General features: G+C 45.8%; 1 protein-coding gene across 1 annotated transcript in view; it reads left to right on the top strand.

Annotated features, from left to right (window-relative positions):
- The first annotated feature begins 4,787 nt into the window (after window positions 1–4,787).
- Window positions 4,788–19,711, top strand: part of LOC141101493 (intercellular adhesion molecule 5-like) — a 42,160-nt gene continuing 27,236 nt past the window's right edge. Inside the window, exon 1 of the mRNA XM_073590619.1 lies at window positions 4,788–5,258. Within this exon, the coding sequence (XP_073446720.1) occupies window positions 5,204–5,258 (55 nt within the window). The 5' untranslated portion in view covers window positions 4,788–5,203. The remainder of the gene's footprint in view (window positions 5,259–19,711) is intronic.

The following is a 19,711-nucleotide window of genomic DNA, read 5'->3' as shown; positions in this document are numbered from 1 at the left end:
TTAACGATAGCCAGGGCCGGGGGGTTGTGTGAGCTCACCGACGGCCGCTTCACAGGCCCGACGCTCCGGGCTGTAGGCCTCAGCTCCTCCTCCTCTCGCGCGCTGTCCTCTCTTCCCGCGCGGCACTTCACTTCTTCTCGCTCTGTGACAGGCTCCGCCCACGAAGGCCTGCCTCTTTCTTCCCGCGCGCGCCAAGCAGCGCGGCAATGGCGGCAACTGGCGCCAATATCACACAGTTCACCATCACAGTCTATGGCACACAGGACCCGGGGATACCGGCTCCGTAATCTTGTTCGTGACTCCAAATTGGGGTGTGGGGTACTCGGTACCGGGCCGGTGTCGAGGGGATGTGTCACAGCAGCGGTGACCCGGTCCGTGGCCCTGGGCGCCCAAGCAATGGGGGATGTAGTTAATGGTAGAATGGTTCGTGACGCCACCCGTGGTGTTTGGCAAGTATGGTGTTAGGCCAACGCTGCATGCAGATCCGCTGGGACTGATGATAGGGTGCAGCAAAGATGTAAAAGCTCCCCACAGGTGGAGCTGTAGTCCCAGGGCAGTTTAGATGAAACCAGCACGGGGATGTAGCAGTGCTGGAAGCGTAGGGAACAGACAAGACACAGCGGTTGCAGTTTCTGTACCTTTATTGAGTATATGCAGTTCAGGGTCCTGATTACAGATGGTGTTGGAGCAGGTTAGCCTGGAAGCAGATCAGGATTCTCTCTCAGCAGAAGGGCTGTGCAGTCTCCTTCCTAGCGCCTTGTGGTGTGAAGCTCCCCAGTACTTAGTTACTTTGGAATGCCTCTCTTCAGATGTTCCTAGAACTATACTTGTATGACAGACAGCTGTAGCCTCTCTCGGGGACTCCTCTCCTGAGTCCTGGCTCTCTACTCAATTACTGTTGTGTCCCAAGTCTCTGATGGGAGCAGGGCATTTACAGCCTCCTACTCCTCTGGTACACTGTGGCAGGACCGTTAGTATCCGTACCACCGTGGAGACCAGGCTCCAGTTCTTACGCTCTCAGCTGAGGGAGCTCTCCTTCCTCGCTCAACCTCCAGCTTCGTTCCACACGTCTGCACACGTGGACCTCCTTCAACTAACTGACCACTCCTTCCTCTCAGCCCTCAGGGAGCACCCCCTCCCCTTCATCCTGGTTCAGAGTTCCCCCTGCTGGCTTGGAGTGGAACTGTGTTGCATGCATTAGGTTAACTGATGGAGAGACCATCACTGCTTCCAAGCCTGGCAGTACCCTCCCCTGGAGGAAGGCAAGGCCAGTGTGGCGACCATACCCCTGGGGGCGCCACATACACATTGTATACACGCGGCTCCGCTCCATACACCTTGTACACACACGGCTCCGCTCCGTACAACTCGTACACACACACGGCTCCGCTTCATATACCTTGTACACACACGGCTCCGCTCCGCACACCCCATACACACACGGCTCCGCTCCGTACACTTCGTACACACATGGCTCCGCTCCATACACCTCGTACACGCACGGCTCCACTCCATACACATCGTACACTCACGGCTCCGCTCCGTACACCTCGTACACACACATGGCTCTGCTCCGTATACCTTGTACACATGCGGCTCCGCTCCGCACACCCCATACACACATGGCTCCGCTTCATACAACTCGTACACACACGGCTCCGCTCATTACACCATGTGCACACACGGCTTCGCTCCATACACCTCGTACACACACATGGCTCGGCTCCGTACACCTCGTACACACGCGGCTCTGCTACATCCACCCTGTAAACCCCTCCTGACCCCACACAAAGTTTAAATTTCCCCTCATCCAGCCCCATAACGACCAGCACAGCAGAGTCCTGCATACACTGTGGCCCCTGATCATGTGACCCCTGACTCCTCCCCTCCTGTGGCCTCATCACAGGTCCTGTGGCACAGAGCAGCCCAGCGATGTCACTGCTGGGATTTATCAGTGAGGGGCTGCAGTGGGTCTCCATGAGAGTGCGAGGAATGGATTGGGTCGGTGCATGGGGGGGCTTGGCGACTTATCAGTGCAGTGCGGGAAAGTAAAATCCCGGCTGGGACAGCGGGGCAGGCTGTGAAAATCGGGACTGTCTCGCTGGATCCGGGACAGTTGGGAGGCTTGATACTGTGGTTCCTGTCTAGTCCACAGTCTCATGATGCCTGGTAACAACTCCCAGCAGCTCCTTACCTTTGTTAAGGACAAACATGGAATTCTAGATTCATGCGATACAAGTGTATATGGGGCTGACCTGACAGTGCAATTGTATAATGACGGAAAGACCGCACTCCCAAGGTTTTCAGGAGCACAGATATAGTCCCACTTCTTTGGTTATTTTCAACAATGAATCAAGCACTCAACCTGAAAATTATGCAATTTATTTAATCAGTGAACTGCGTACAAATGAGTTGTAAGTGAAATTTTGGTCTTGCAGATCTTCATCAGTTATACAAATATAGCCTAAAGATCCTGTGTCAATGTAGCATGAGATAAGGTGAAGAGTTACTGTATATGTGAACATTGTCTCTTAGGGCCCCGTCACACATAACGACGCACCAGCGATCCCGCCAACGATATGGCCTTGTCAGGATCACTGGTGTGTCGCTACATCATCGCTGGTGAGCTGTCAAACAGGCAGCTTCACCAGCGATCAGCACCCCAACGACAGGAGGGTAACAAGCGACGCACGTCAGTTACCCCAGTGTATCTTAGTTACCAGCGCACTGATGCAGGGAGCTGGTAACCAAGGTACACATCGGGTTTCTAAGGGGCGTGCGGCACTTAGAAACCCGATGTGTACCTTGGTTACCAGCTCCTGGTCGCTGGTCTCCTGCCTGTCACATGCAGCGATGCGTGCTGGCCAGCGGGAGACCAGCGACCCCAAAAATGTCCAGACTTTTCAACAACGATCAGCGATACCTGGCAGGGGGGCCGCTCGCTGGTCAGTGTCACACACAGCGATCTCGCTGGTGAGATCGCTGTTGCGTCACAAAACTTGTGACTCAAGCGAGATCACTGTGTGTGACGGGGGCTTTAGGCCTGGGTCACACTTACAAGAAACTCACAAGAGTCTCGCATCTCAATACCTGGCACTGCTGCCGGTGGTTCGGACCAGAGCGCTCAGCTGCATAGAAAGACATGCTGCCACACACTCCGGTCCCGAGTGCCGGCGGCAGTGTCGTGTATCGATAAGTGTGACCTCAGCCTTAGAGAGAGATATGCGACTATCTTACATAATTTTTACATAAACTGCCTAACACTGCACTTGATCACTGTACTAAGCTTGGTACTACATTCATGTGCAAACAGTGGTTCTGGCATGAAATTTGTGGTGCGACAATGGTTCTGGTGCTTCATTCATCTACTGACAGTGGTTTTTGCTCTGTATCAGTGTACCAATGGTGGTTCTAGCATTGAATACATGTACCGACAGTAGTTATGGCGCTGCATTTGTGTACTGATGGCGGTTCTGCTGCTGCATTCATGTACTGACGCTGGTTCTGGCACTGTTTTATTGTTCTGAGGGTAGTTCGCTGGATTCATGTACCTACACTAGTTCTGGAGCTGGATTCATGTACCAACAGTGGTTCTGATCTTGTATACATGTAGCAATCCATAATGTGCTTCATGGCTATGTTAAAGCTGAAAAATCCTCAAAACTTATAGTTTTGAGATTATGAGGCAGATTTTGTGAGCTTCTACTCATTTTCTGCTCCAAAAACTCAGTGTAACTTAAGGTATGTTTACACTGAGATTTTGGTGCAGAAACTCTCCAAATTCTCAAATGCTCAAAACTTTGTTCTGGTGATGTATTAATGTACTGATGGTGGTTCTGTTGATATATTCATGTAAGTACCCCTTTACTTTTTTGCGCACTTGTGATTGGTTCAGTATGAAAATGTGGCCCTTAAAATGAAAAATGTTGTGAATCCCTGACTTAGGGTCTCTGTTCTGCATTCTGTTTATATTTAGAGGCTCTATTCTTGGGTCCATATATATTTAGGGTCACTGTTCTGGGGTCTGCATATATTTAGGGGCTCTGCCCTGAAGTCTATATATCTAGGGGCTCTTCTGAGGTCTGTATAACTTTAGGGGCTCTATACTCGGGTCTGTATATTTAGGGGATCTGTTCTGGGGTCCGTATATATTTAGGATCTCTGTTCTGGGGTCTGTATATTTACGGGCTCTGTTCTGGGGTCTGTATTGACTATTTTTAGTTGGCCTGGTGTCTGACGCATTACTTTTGGGGTTCTGGTGTCTGATTTTATTCAGTTGGTCTGTAATCTGGGGTCTATAATTACTTCTGGAGTTCTCCAGTGTGTATTTTGTTTTATTCTGGGGTCTGCTTCTTTTTTCTGGTGTTTAGAGTTTGTATTCATTTAGATGATTGTTGTCTGTACTTGTCTAGGGTCTGTACTTGTTTAGGGTCTGTACTTGTTTAGGGTCTGCACTTGTTTAGGGTCTGCACTTGTTTAGGGTCTGTACTTGTCTAGGGTCTGATTAAAAACGTCATGTGCTTGTAAGTTAGACAGGGGAGAGAGTAAAAGTGAAAAGAAACCACTGACATCAATCTCCATAACTATCAACGGACGACACTCTGAGGCCATATAAGACTGTATATTAATAATGTATGAGCATCTTGCATTATTTGGGGAATTCCAATTATTCTGACCTGGAAATCCCCCCCCCACCCTCCAGTCAGTTCTCTACCTCCCCTCTGTGAGAAAGCAAAACTGCATGTGAGCGAGACCTACAAAGGAGAAGGGTCTGAGAGACAGATTTAGAGAGAGACATTGGATATAGGATGAGTGACTTCGGATATAGGAAGAGAGACATAGGACAGAGCTGGAGACATATAGGGCAGAGATCCTAAGAGATCACAGTAGGGCGCAGGAAGTTACTTCTTGTTACAAAGTACCCTTGTGATTTCCTATAATTCTCTGCCCTCCCCCATACCACCCCCTGCAGCTGAGCTCACTATTGGGGGCTGGCACTGGGACAGACTGCAGAGTCATACACTCATGCACAGAGAACTGGATTTAAGCCTGGAGTAGATAAGAGGGTCCACCTAACAGGGGAGATCACAAGAGAGACAGCCTGGGGACATTACATTTCTGTCTTCTTTCGGCATCCTACACCAAACTCCTCGCCATCTCCGTTTTCACCATTTGGAGTTAACCCTCTGCAGCCCACCTCGCAATGAAGACTTGCCAGATTCTGTTTGCACTGGTCTCAGCTTTACTGGTTTACCAAGGTAGGACCAAAAAAAAAAAAATGGGCATGGTGGGGGGAGGTAGTAAACATGAGGTCCCCGATTGCCGCCTTTCACAAAATGAATGCTCTCATTGATTTTTTTTTTAACCAACCAAACTTGTCTTAACCCAACTCACCTCACTGTGAGCGTAGATATCGTGATATGATTGGCGTGAGCAGATTTCCCATCCAATTCTTCCCACAGGTCTTTGGGCATCTACAGATGGATCAGACACTAATTCCCGAGATGAAATACAAGATCTCACTGATATAGTTTAGATTTTTTTTTTCTCGAGTTTGTCACCGGAGAGAAATATAGATCCAGTATTAGAAGATCTAAGCAGATTTCATAAAGATTTACTAATGTCGGAGGTGTAGATGTTCTGGGCAAAGATCCCAATCCTATAATGGCTCAATGATCAATCCGCCACTGTAGCCCCAACAAAGATCCATGGATGCCCCCTCAGTAGGCCTGTGGAGTGGCAAACAGTTATGAAGTCCCTATGACAGTCCTTGGAAAGTTCAGCTTTTCTTCACAGGGACTGCAATTTTAGAAACAGGGGTCTTCCATCCGGGAGATCCCCTTTAAGGGGTATTTCCATTTAACATTCACCTGTCTCATATCTTTTCATCTCTCATATATATGGACAACTTTATTGGGGCGACTTTTGAGAAAGGAGAGTAAAATAAGGCATGCTGGGGACAAAATGATTTGTTTTCATCTATATTGTAACCCACCAACCTTTGGTGTTTGAAATTAATTTTGACCCTTCAGAAGAAAATATGGACCCCAGTCTAGAATTATGAAGACTTCAAACCAGAACCATCTTAATACAGACCTCCGACCAAATTGGGCATAATATAGTCCTCAAATCACATCCACCTTGAAGGGTTTTCACCAAGATTGGAAGCATCCTTGGGGTAGGAGATAACTTCCTGATGCTGGGGGTCCAACCCCCTGGTGCACTCACTGATCGTGAGAGCCATTCAAAGCCCTGGCTGAATGGACTGGAAGGTTGAGCATGTGAGCCTTCTCTCTATTCATTGTCCTTGGGACCACTGGAAATAGTCAAGTGTTATACAGTCCCATTCAGAATGACTGGAGTGGTGGTTCAAAATCTCAACCGCTGATCCATTCAGACATGGTCCTTCAAAGAACGATTCTCAGGATTGGTTTGGATCCCAGCAGTCGGGCTCCAGCATTCAGGGACTTTTGACGTATTTGTAGATTGTGAGCCCTCGCGGGCAGGATCCTCTCTCATCCTGTACCAGTCGTGACTTGTATTGTTTAGGATTACTGTACTTGTTTTTATTATGTATACCCCTCCTCACATGTAAAGTGCCATGGAATAAATGGAGCTATAATAATAAATAATAATAATCCTATGGATAGGGGATAACTTCCAATCTTGGTATCCTTTAATGAAGACCATAACAAACCATAATGAATATCGCTTACCAAAATCCCTTTAATGCAGATTCCAAACCACCCCAATTGGGAGTCCAGACAAGATCCCCTGTTTAAAAAGGGCAACCATTTACAAATCGCCAGAACAAATTACTCTCACTACGGACCCCAAACCAGAAGCCCCTTAAAGACTCCTATACAATGGCCCGCTGAATAGAGACCAGAAATAATGACCACCTTTGTACAGACTTCAAGAGTTTGACCTCCTTAAGAGAGAAGACCCCCTTAATACATATCAGAAACAAGAAATCTGTAATAGAGACTCCCAGACAGTACACATGAGACAAGTAGCACCCTAATACAGACCAGAGGTCTGATCCCCCCTTTATACAGTTCTCAGACCAGACTCACTAAATTTGTGTACAGACCTCAGCCCTGACCACCCAAATAACGTCCCTGTCTAGAGGTAGATTAAAGTTGGTAGAGTCCTCATACCCCAACTCTGAATCCAGAACTGTACCAAATCCCCAACCTCACCCACCTATTTTTAGAGGCGCTATTCAAGGGGCACTGCATTTTTTTTGGAGCATGGCCTGAATGTGAGGGCAGAGATCATTTACAAAAATGTCTGTGTCATCCTTACCGTTCTGCATCTACGTTCTTCCTTACTTTCTAGTTTGCTATTATAGTCTACTAACCAAGGAGCGTCCAGAGGAAACAAGAATCCAGCAAGATGGAATAAACAATATTTGTGTTTCTTTAAGAGATAAGTAGACAGAAGTTTCCACTAATACTTTAGGGTCTAGGGTCTGGTTTTCACCAAGCAATTTCATTGCAGAAAAAGAAACTCATGAGGACACAAAGCCAATGACATTACTTTACAAAAGGCCATTAATATGAGAACTCTAGGGGGTCTGCCATCGCTGTCTCCTTTATTGTTCGGCAGACAGTTCTTTCTGACCAGCCATTCTGATCAGATACTCATGGCTTCAAGTACCAGTTAGCTCCTTTGTCCGTTGACCCTTATTGGGTGCCATGGGCCAGTTTTGAGACCTGGGGACTTTTATCCACCTGGAAGATCTTTGTGTTATGTATGGTGCAGCCATACTGTATTATAGAATATATCCTCAAATATTCCACCAGATTCCAATGGGACTTGTAGCCTGGGTTCTCCATCTAAGACTTGTTCCAGGATCAGCCTTGTAAAAAGCTCATCGGCTCACATATAGGGCTAAACATGGCGGCAAACAATGGACGGCCATTACAACTACCATTGGGAATGCATATGAAATCTTCCCTATTTGCCTGAGATATGTGAGGAGGAGAGGAGTTATGAATCATGCTCATATGATGGGTCCTGAGGTGAACACTGTCAGATGATTGAAGTTCTCCTTAGTCCCAATGATTCACTATAGTAGCATCATACTTATGTATTTCCAAATCTTGACCGAGCATGAGGAAATTTCCATAAAATATAATCATATGAGCAGTCTACTGGTGAAGTGTGAATCACCTAGGCCTTTGGCAATGCCAGTATTGCTCACCCCAGTCAACCTAGTACAAAGTATTGATGCCCCCTAAGTACTCACCAAAAAAGATAATGTTACCTTTGTTCTATCTGTCACAAAGAAAAAATGTAAACTCACCTAATCCAAACAGTCCTCTTGTCCCTGGACACAGAACGTGGGCACAGGTGGCACAATGCAGAGACGTTATGGCCTCCTGCTCTACCACACTAGCCAACTCTACCTCCATCATTTTGATGCCATTTTAATTTGAAGTGGAGATCTGCCGGAAATCCATGGCAGAATGCTAGAGATGTCACAGATACTTTTTTCTTGGGATTTTAATTTTACAGAATTGAAAAAGTTTTCCATTGTGCCGATTATAGCAGAAGGATTCCATTGGATAGTTCCATCAATCCTGTACTAGGTAGTCTTTCAAGTCATAAATTTGCTTCTGGTGGCAAACTTTTTGAATTTTTCCTATAATGGTCAATAAATAAGTCCAAAGGGGTTTGAAATAAAGGAGTTTTCATAAGGTTCTGTATCTGTGTAAAGACTAAGCATGAGTCTCTTGAAATTTTCAGGGTCTTTGGCACAGTATAGGAATGGTCACAAAATAAATAATTGTTACTTATGGATCCAATCCCTTGTGCTTTAGCAGTCTCCACAAAGAACAGTGATGACCTTTCGAGCATTATTCATCTGACCGCTGCAGTCAATCAATGTAACATGTATGTGTGCATATGTAGCATGAGACCGTTGAAGCAAACAATTGACTTCATCGGTCAATTGACTGAAAGTGATGAAGATCCATCCATTAGTCACCTGTTGGATGAAGTGATTGCTTATTGGAACATCATCACTTACATCCCCAAGACCAGTAGGGTCGCGGACTCTGAAGAACCCTTTATTGGTTTCTTCTAAGTATAGTCCATCAATATTGCAATCAAGGAAAGCTCATTTAATTCTCTAATTCCTCCAATCACCCTTGGACTTCTGTAGACTTCAATAACAAGTTTCTAAAAAGCTTGAGCACCCACATCAGTCAATTCCTCATCCCCTCCACATCAAACATCAATGGCCAGTCCTAAATGGCCCATCAAAATCAGAGTCCAGCAAAACCCCTTCAACCCTCCTTTATAGAGGTCATAGACTTCAATGGACAAAAAATTTCAGAAAGGCATTCACCAGCCACAATGGAGCCAACCTAAGTTAGCTTTGATGAGTTTGTCAGATGCTAAAATTGTTCACTAAACTTTCTCATCGCTTTATTGTTGACCTTGTAACTTGTAGGATGGAGTAAGGTGCTTGTTGTATCTATGGTCCACCATTCTTTCCAGTTTTTGAAACGTTACCGCTTCACCTAGAGCAGTAGTATCAATAGCACATGGTACAGAGCTGGTCTTTGGATCCAAGCTACATATCTGTTTGGTCTAAATGTTCAGAGCCTATAATCTGAAATATTTTAGAATATAGGGTTACATGCAGGGTCGGAATATCGTAACGGCACATGGATCATCCAGATAAGAGTTAGTATGCTGGCCATGCACATTTTTGTCTCCCTATTTAGAAGTCAAGGGGAACTTCCTGCTGGGACATCCCTATACTTTTTAAATACTTCATTGGTGATGGTTCCGCACATACAGGGCCACCTCTCGTATTACTGTGCCGATTTCCGTGCCAGTGTTGTGAGTCAAATTTAACTTCATCCTATTCTGACTTTGCAGAAGAAAATCCACTGTGAATATTGACCCAAGTTGTGGATTTGAAGTCCTCCGGATTTCCCAATCATTTCTCCAAAGGAATTATGCTACATGGGAATGTATTCTGAAAGAGGACTTGTCACCAGGTGAAAAGTGACAGTCTTGCTCATCTTTTATTCTCGCTGCTCCCCTGAGTTTTCAGGTTTTTGTATTTTTCTAATACATCATACGGTTCCAGAGATATGGGCTTTTTTATTTAGTGCTACTTTTTAATGGCCTTTATCACGGGGGCATGGCTCATGGGATCCTCAGGGGTGTGTCTTCAGACTGCTCTGCATTATTACCTTGTGAGCCATGCCCCTTTGTAAAGATCATAAAAAGTAGCACTTCATAAAAAAGCCCATATCTCTGGAACCGTATGGTGGATTAGAAAAAATCCAAAATTCTGAGGACTCTGGAGAGCAGCGGGAATAAAATATGATTAAAAACTGTCACTTTGGTCTGGTGATGGGTCCTCTTTAAAGTTGGAGATGATACAGCTTTATTCTAGAACTGCCTGTCTGTGTATTATCAGGTTACAGGAAACCACACAGTATATATGAAAAACCATATATAATAACCTCTAAAGACGATGTGCCATACTGTATGTTTCCAGTTGCTCTGCAAGAAATGGTGTCACTTCAGACATTTTCTGCTTTCTCAAAATGTGTTGTCTCATCCTAGTGATCTGTGGGACTGGAGAAATATTTCTCCAGGGTCTGATGTATCTAAAGGTATATCAGGCCTGTGACTGTAAGTGTCACTGGGAAGAGCAGAAATATTTTAAGGCCAAACATGACCTAATGGATATCTCCACCTCAGAAGCTACATTATTATCATTATTATTATTAATTAATATAGTGCCATTTATTCCATGGCACTTTACATGTGAGGAGGGGCATACATAATACATACAAGTACAGCAATCTTAAACAATACAAGTCACGACTGGTACAGGAGGAGAGAGGACCCTGCCCGCGTGGGCTCACAGTCTACAAGGGATGGGTGAGTGTTGTGAGTTCATTTTCCCCTTCATTACTGAGGCCCGAGGAACTCCCTCTTCTGGTAAAGAAAGGTAGTGAGCCTGATTGTCAAACACCTGAGGCTGATTATGATGACTGGCTGAGTGGAGTTACGGACTGGATATAAGGCTGCCGACGCCCTTCTGCCCTGCGGGTGATTTCTCTGTGGGATCCTTGGAGACCAGTCTGAATTCCTGCTCCTCCAAAGCTAAGTTTGCTGCTCGGCCTTTTGCTTTTGTGCTTTGACTTTGTTTTTGCTTTGTTTTTCTGGATTTCTGCCATTCCCTGCTGGGGTGTGCTGAATTCATTTAGCTCTGTCTTCTGAAAATACCTGAGTGCTGATTCAGTTTTTGAAGCCTAGCTGCTTCAGGGCCTTTTTCATATCAGCTGGTTGACTTATGTCTTTGATAGGGTTTTGGCAGATTGCAGACAGCAGCCTTCCTGTCCTTTCCTATCTAGGTAGTTTTGGGGCCCCGTCTTTGCTCAGTCTATCTTTCTGTCTGTGTTAGTATTTTCATCTTGCTTCACCGTCATTATATGTTGGGGGCTGCCTATTGCTTTGGGGTCTGCTCTGGGGCAGTTTAGATTTCCCCTTTCTTTCTTTAGGCCTATGTATTTCTCCGGCTGTGATCGAGGGGTCTAGGGCATCGTAGGAACCCCCCACGGCTACTGCTAGTTGTGTTGATAGGTTCAGGGGTCTGCAATCTGATAGTTGCCAACTTCTCTGGTTCTCTGGACTTAGCTTGTATTTCTGCTTTTGCCTCCTACGGTGACTCATTCATAACAGAATCACCCGCCTTACCGCAGATTCTAGGGTACTCAATAGCAGGAAAGAATTGTAAAAAAAAAAAAAAAAAAGTGTATATTTTTTCCTCTATATCTCTGAGGCCGTAGGGGGAATTTTTTTTTCTCTCAATGGAGATAAAGCAATTGTCTGATCGTGTGGAGCAGCTCGCTGTGGAAGTGCGGGGAATTTCCGCCTACCTTGCTCATTCACATGCTGCTGAACCAAAGATTCCTACACCTGATGTATTTTTTGGGGATCGGTCCAAATTTTTGAATTTCAAAAATAATTGTAAATTATTTTTTGCCTTGAAGCCTAACTCGTCAGGGAGCTCCGCGCAGCAGGTTAAAATTGTCATCTCTTTGCTGCGTGGCGATCCCCAGGATTGGGCGTTTTCTTTGAAACCAGATGATCCTATTCTGACTAATGTGAGCGCATTCTTTCAAGCTTTGGGGTTGTTGTATGATGAACCTAATGCCATTGATCAGGCTGAAAAGACCCTGCTGGCATTGAGCCAGGGTCGTGATTCTGCAGAGTTGTACTGTCAAAAATTCCGAAAGTGGGCAGTACTTACTACCTGGAATGATAATGCCTTGGCTGCTCTCTTTCGGAAGGGGTTGTCAGAAGCCGTAAAAGATACTATGGTGGGATTTCCTGTTCCCTCTGGTCTTGACGATTCTATGTCATTAGCCATTCAGGTTGATCGGCGTTTGCGCGAACGCAAAGCTGCACGAGAGGTGTTGCCACCTGTTGAACAAATGTCTGAACGTATGCAATGTGATAGAGTTTTTTCCAGAGAGCAGCGTCAGGAGTTCAGAAGGCGTAATAAGTTGTGTTTTTTCTGTGGAGATACCTCGCATATTATTTCTGTCTGTCCCAAACGAGAGAAATGCTTTGCACACACGTTTTCTGTTGGGGGTGTTCAACCTAAGTTTCTTCTGGCTATTACTCTGATCTGCTCCCTGTCCACATTTTCCGCCAAAGCTTTTGTGGATTCGGGAGCAGCTCTAAACCTAATGGACTTGGATTTTGCTAAACGTTGTGGATTTCCGATGACACCTCTGCAGACGCCTATCCCTTTGAGGGGGATTGATGCTACTCCTTTGGCTAAAAATAAACCCCAGTTTTGGACCCAGGTGGTAATGCGGGTCGCCCCAGACCATCAAGAAAATTGCAGATTTCTGGTGTTGCATAATCTGCATGATACTATTGTTCTGGGGTTTCCCTGGTTACAGATTCATAATCCAGTTTTGGATGGGAAATCTGTGTATGTGGTGAGTTGGGGTTGTCGGTGTGCCTTTAGTGAGGCTCCGGTGTTTTCCACCACTCCTCAGTCACATGATGTTCCTAATTATTTGGCGGACTTTTATGATGTATTTAGTGAGAATGAGTCTGCGTCTCTGCCTCCTCATAGGAGTTATGACTGTGCAATTGAACTGAGCCCGGGGTGTAAATTTCCCAAGGGTCGGCTCTTCAATTTATCTGTACCCGAGCACGAGGCTATGCGATCCTATATTAAGGAGGCGTTGGAGAAGGGTCATATTAGACCATCCTCGTCACCCTTAGGTGCCGGGTTTTTTTTTGTAGCCAAAAAGGATGGATCATTAAGACCTTGTATTGATTATCGTGCCCTCAACAAAATTACTGTTAAATATCAGTATCCGTTACCCCTGATTTCTGATCTATTCTCTATTCTATCTAAGAGTTAAAGGTGCTTGCTGGTTTACCAAGCTTGACCTCAGGGGGGCGTATAATCTTATTCGCATTAAGCATGGGGATGAATGGAAGACGGCGTTTAATACTCCGGAGGGACATTTTGAGTACCTGGTGATGCCTTTTGGGCTCACTAATGCCCCTTCTGTCTTCCAGTGCCTCATGAACGATATTTTCCGAGATTTTGTCGATAAATTTTTGATTATCTATCTGGATGATATTTTGATCTTCTCCAAGGATTGGGATTCTCATGTGGAACATATTTGGACTGTGTTCCGGATCTTGAGGGAGAATTCCCTGTATGTCAAGGGATCTAAATGCCTTTTTGGAGTACAGAGGATTTCTTTTTTGGGATTTATTTTGTCCCCGTCAACTATTGAAATGGACCCGGCCAAGGTACAGGCCATTCACGATTGGGTTCAGCCCACTTCTTTGAAGGCCCTCCAGAAGTTTTTGGGTTTTGCTAATTTTTATCGGAAATTTATAGCAAAATTTTCTAGTATTGCCAAGCCATTGACTGATTTGACTAAAAAGGGTGCTGATGTGTTAAATTGGTCTCCGGAGGCTGTTTCTTCCTTTCAGGAGCTGAAGCGAAGATTCACCTCCGCCCCGGTTTTGTGGCAACCTGATGTCTCACTTCCATTCCAGGTAGAGGTGGATGCTTCTGAGATTGGTGCAGGAGCTGTTTTGTCCCAAAAGGATCCTGTAACATCTAAAATGAATCCCTGTGCTTTCTTTTCCCGAAAGTTCTCTCCATCTGAACGTAACTATGATGTGGGGAATAGGGAACTGTTGGCCATGAAATGGGCATTTGAGGAGTGGAGACATTGGTTGGAGGGAGCTAAGCATCAAGTCGTGGTCCTCACTGACCACAAGAATTTGATTTACCTAGAGTCGGCTAAGCGCTTGAACCCTAGACAGGCTAGGTGGGCCTTGTTTTTTACACGTTTTGATTTTGTGGTTTCTTTTCTTCCTGGAACAAAGAATGTCAAGGCAGATGCCCTCTCTAGGAGCTTCCTTGCTGATTCTCCTGTGGTGACCAAGCCTGCTACCATCTTAGGCGAAGGGGTAGTTCTTTCTGCCATCTCGCCCGATTTGAGACGTGCTCTGGAAGAGTTCCAGGAGGACAAACCTGAGCATTGTCCTAGTGGAAAGTTGTATGTTCCTGACCAGTGGAAGAAGAGAGTGATGTCTGAAGTTCATTGCTCTGCTTTGGCTGGTCATCCAGGTATTTTTGGTACTACAGATCTGGTGAGTCAGTTTTTTTGGTGGCCCTCCTTGTCTCGTGATGTCAGGAATTTTGTGCAGTCCTGTGGGACGTGCTCCCGGTCTAAATCGTGTTCTCGCTCTAGTGGGTTGTTGATGCCTTCGCCTGTCCCCAAGAGGCCATGGACCCATATTTCAATGGATTTCATCTCTGATATGCCTGTCTCTCAGAGGATGACTGTTATTTGGGTGATTTGTGATAGGTTCTCTAAGATGGTTCATCTTGTACCACTCCCTAAGTTGCCGTCTTCCTCTGAGTTGGTGCCCCTGTTTTTACAACAGGTGGTTCGTTTGCACGGGATTCCTGAGAACATTGTCTCTGACAGAGGAGTCCAGTTTGTGTCTAGATTTTGGAGAACTTTCTGTTCCAGGCTGGGAATTCAGTTGTCCTTCTCCTCTGCTTTTCACCCTCAGACCAATGGGCAGACAGAGAGAACAAACCAGACCTTGGAGTCATATTTGAGATGTTTTATTTCTGCTGATCAGGATGATTGGGTTTCATTTTTACCCTTGGCCGAATTTGCTTTGAATAATAGAGCTAGTTCTGCCACTTTGATGTCACCTTTTTTTTGTAACTTTGGGTTTCATCCTCGATTTTCTTCAGGGCGGGTGGAGCCCTCTGCCTGCCCAGGTGTTGACACTGTGGTGGAGAGAATGCACCAGATCTGGGACCAAGTGGTGGATAAGTTATCTCTCTCCCAGGAGAAGGCCCAGCGGTTTTCCAACCGACATAGGACCATTGGTCCCCAGTTTAAGGTTGGTGATATGGTGTGGTTATCATCAAAAAATATTGCTATGAAGGTGGCTTCTCCTAAGTTTAAGCCTAGATTTATTGGACCTTACAAGATTGTGGAGATTATTAATCCGGTCTCTTTTCGTTTGGCTCTTCCTGTCACATTTAAAATCCATAATGTGTTCCATAAATCTTTGTTGAAGAGGTTTATTGAACCTGTTGTTCCGGGGGTGGCACCTCCAGACCCTGTATTGGTTGAAGGTAACATGGAGTATGAGGTAGAGAAAGTACTGGATTCCCGTCTGGCTAGACGGAGACTCCAGTATTTGGTTAAGTGGAAGGGTTATGGTCAGGAGGATAATTCCTGGGTCTCTGCCTCTGATATTCATGCCAAACGATTGGTGCGTGCCTTTCATCGGGCTCACCCTGATCGCCCTGGTGGCGTAGTTGAGGGTTCGGTGACCCCTCCTCAAGGGGGAGGTACTGTTGCGAGTTCATTTTCCCCTTCATTACTAAGGCCCGAGGAACTCCCTCTTCTGGTAAAGAAAGGTAGTGAGCCTGATTGTCAAACACCTGAGGCTGATTATGATGACTGGCTGAGTGGAGTTACGGACTGGATATAAGGCTGCCGACGCCCTTCTGCCCTGCGGGTGATTTCTCTGTGGGATCCTTGGAGACCAGTCTGAATTCCTGCTCCTCCAAAGCTAAGTTTGCTGCTCGGCCTTTTGCTTTTGTGCTTTGACTTTGTTTTTGCTTTGTTTTTCTGGATTTCTGCCATTCCCTGCTGGGGTGTGCTGAATTCATTTAGCTCTGTCTTCTGAAAATACCTGAGTGCTGATTCAGTTTTTGAAGCCTAGCTGCTTCAGGGCCTTTTTCATATCAGCTGGTTGGCTTATGTCTTTGATAGGGTTTTGGCAGATTGCAGACAGCAGCCTTCCTGTCCTTTCCTATCTAGGTAGTTTTGGGGCCCCGTCTTTGCTCAGTCTATCTTTCTGTCTGTGTTAGTATTTTCATCTTGCTTCACCGTCATTATATGTTGGGGGCTGCCTATTGCTTTGGGGTCTGCTCTGGGGCAGTTTAGATTTCCCCTTTCTTTCTTTAGGCCTATGTATTTCTCCGGCTGTGATCGAGGGGTCTAGGGCATCGTAGGAACCCCCCACGGCTACTGCTAGTTGTGTTGATAGGTTCAGGGGTCTGCAATCTGATAGTTGCCAACTTCTCTGGTTCTCTGGACTTAGCTTGTATTTCTGCTTTTGCCTCCTACGGTGACTCATTCATAACAGGTGAGGATACAGTAGGCGAGGGTAGAGCTGGTCGTGCAGCGGTTTGGTGGATCAGTGGTTACTGCAGGTTGTAGGCTTGTCAGAAGAGGTAGGTCTTCAGGTTCTTTTTGAAGGTTTCCATGGTAGGCGAGTCTGATATGTTGTGGTAGAGAGTTCCAGAGTAGAGGGGATGCGCGGGAGAAATCTTGTATGCAATTGTGGGAAGAGGAGATAAGAGGGGAGTACAGAAAGAGATCTTGTGAGGATCGGCGGTTTCGTGCAGGTAAGTACCGGGAGACGAGATCACAGATTTATGAAGGACTCAGGTTGTGGATGGCTTTGTATGTCATGGTTAGGGATTTGAACTGGAGAGGGCCAAGTCTGTGATACCAAGGGATGAGAGGGTCTGTAGTAATAGGGAATGGTCCACTGTGTCAAAGGCAGAAGACAGGTCCAGGAGGAGGAGGACAGAGTAGTGTTGCTTGGCCTTGGTGGCTAGTAGGTCATTGGTGACCTTAGTTAGGGCAGTTTCAGTGGAGTGGTGTGGCCGGAAGCCAGATTGTAATCGGTCAAGGAGGGAGCAAGAAGAGAGGTGAGAGGACAGTTCAAGATGGACGTGTTGTTCCAGTAGTTTTGAGGCATAGGGGAGAAGTGATATAGGGCGATAGCTAGATACAGAGGATGGGTCGAGAGGGCTTTTTGAGGATAGGTGTGATTGAGGCATGTTTAAAGCTTGAGGGGAAAACACCAGTTGTTAGTGATAGGTTGAAGAGGTGGGTTAGGGCTGAGATGAAGACTATGGTGAGGTTTGGGGTGAAGTGGGATGGGATTGGGTCAAGTGCACAGGTAGTGAGAAGTGACCTTGAAAGTAGAGTGGAGGGTTGATATTCTGTAATGGTGGAGAAGTTTGTTTGGGAGGAGGGCAGGGCAGTTAGGAGGAAGGGCACTAAGGGTTGTTGACCAAAACGGTGTCTGATGTTATCAATCTTCTCCTTGAAAAATGAGGCAAAGTCTTCAGCTGAGATGAGTGGGGAGGGAGGAGGTGCTGGGGAGCGGAGCAGAGAATTGAAGGTGTTAAATAACTGTTTAGGGTTGTGAGACAGGGAGGATATGAGAGATGAGAAGTAGGTTTGCTTTGCTGCAGCAAGTGTGGCCTTGAATGTAATGAGGGACTGTTTGAATGCGATGAAGTCCTCATTGGAGTGGGATCTTTTCCATCTCCGCTCAGCAGCCCTGGAAGCCCGCCTCAGTTCTTTGGTCAGACTGGTGTGCCAGGGCTGTCTGTTGATTTTGTGAGCTTTGGTATGTTTGAGAGGGGCAACTGATTCCAAAGCTACAGCTATTGTGGTGTTATATAGTATGGCAGCAGCATCCGCTTTGTGTAGGGAACTTATGTCTGTAAGAGGGAGGAGGGATTCAGACAGTGAGTGTAGATCTAGGCGTTGAAGATTTCTGCGAGGGTGTGCAAGTTTTTGAGGTGGGGATTGTGGAACTGAGGAGGAGAGGGAAGAGAATGTAAGTAGGTTGTGGTCAGAAAGAGGAAGAGGTGAGTTAGAGAGGCTAGATAGGGAGCAGAGGCGGGTGAAGATGAGGTCTAGTGTGTGGCCATCTTTGTGAGTGGCTGCAGAAGACCATTGAGTGAGGCCGAAGGAGGAAGTGAGAGATAGAAGTTTAGTGGCAGCTGAGAGGGAAGTGTCAATGGGGATGTTGAAGTCACCCAAGATGATAGTGGAGATATCAGTGGAAAGGAAATGAAGTAGCCTGGTGGTGAAGTGTTCAAAGAAGGTGGTGGCTGGCCCTGAAGGGCAGTATATGACAGCTAGTTGGAGGTTGGAGGGGGAGTAGATGTGCACAGAGTGCACCTCAAAGGGAGGGTAACAGAGGGTGGCAGTAGAATAGGGAGGAAGGAGCAGTTATCTGACAGGAGGAAACCAACTCCTCCACGATGCTTGCTGCTGGGGCGGGGGTGTGGGAAAGGTGGAATCCATGCCACAAATCCTTGAGAGATCAGAGACCATCTTGAGAATGGGATCAGTTTACTCAGCTATTTTTGTAATTTACCTAGAAGTGAATGGATAGAGCCGCGCTTGTGCTCCCACCTAGTGATTGGTCTTTGAGGTCGGACCCACATCTATCATACTTTTATATCCTGTAGATAGACCATAAATGTCTGAGATGCTGAGATGGGAATACTCCTTCAGGGCGAGGGATAGAGGGAACACATACATTTAAGATAAAAATTTAATAAAATGGTCGATTTCGACCATAATGAAGGATTATCGTCGGTTGGTTCAGTGAGACGAAAGATCGTTAATTTCGACCAGTGATCAACTAGTGAACGTTCATAATTCTTCTGCAGACTGCATTATTAGCCAAAAAAATCCAATTTTGGCCAATGTGGTCTGTGATGTTTGGAGCCATCAATCACAATAGTTAGCTCATCTGATTTTTATCTAATGTGTATGGGGGGGGCCTTAACAAAGGCCCATCTGCTGTCTCATATGAGGCTCATGGTAGTGCAATGTGTTGGAGGGCTTTTACTGTTATGCCTACTATATAGGCGGACTCTGTGGTAGCATAATATTTGCATTCAAAGGGTATTCCCATCTCCAAGATCCTATCCCAATATGTAGTAGGTGTAATAATAATATTAATTGTAATAATATCAGCAAATACCTCCAATTAGAAATGTAGGATAGCTCTTCTGATTAGCTATTTCACTTACCCTATGTGCAGGGTGTTGCAGTAGCTTAGATATCAATGGTTATACTCACAAATAACTAACTTACTGTTACTATGTGAGTGGCCATAACCATTGATACATAAGCTACTGCAATGCCCTGCACATGGGGTAATTGACATAGCTAATCAGAAGAACTACACTACATTTCTAATTGGAGGTATTTGCTAATATTATTTATTATTACATCTACTATATACTGGGATAAGATCTTGGAGATGGGAATACCTCTTTAAGGCCCTACCTGCCTTGTGCAGTGCCACCTACAGGCCAACTCAC

The sequence above is a fragment of the Dendrobates tinctorius genome, unplaced genomic scaffold, assembly GCF_039654945.1.
Source record: "Dendrobates tinctorius isolate UK_male_01 unplaced genomic scaffold, ASM3965494v1 ptg000118l, whole genome shotgun sequence".
NCBI classification, from domain to species: domain Eukaryota; kingdom Metazoa; phylum Chordata; class Amphibia; order Anura; family Dendrobatidae; genus Dendrobates; species Dendrobates tinctorius.
Note: the sequence above shows the minus strand (reverse complement) of the source record. Positions and strands in the feature narration are given on the sequence as shown.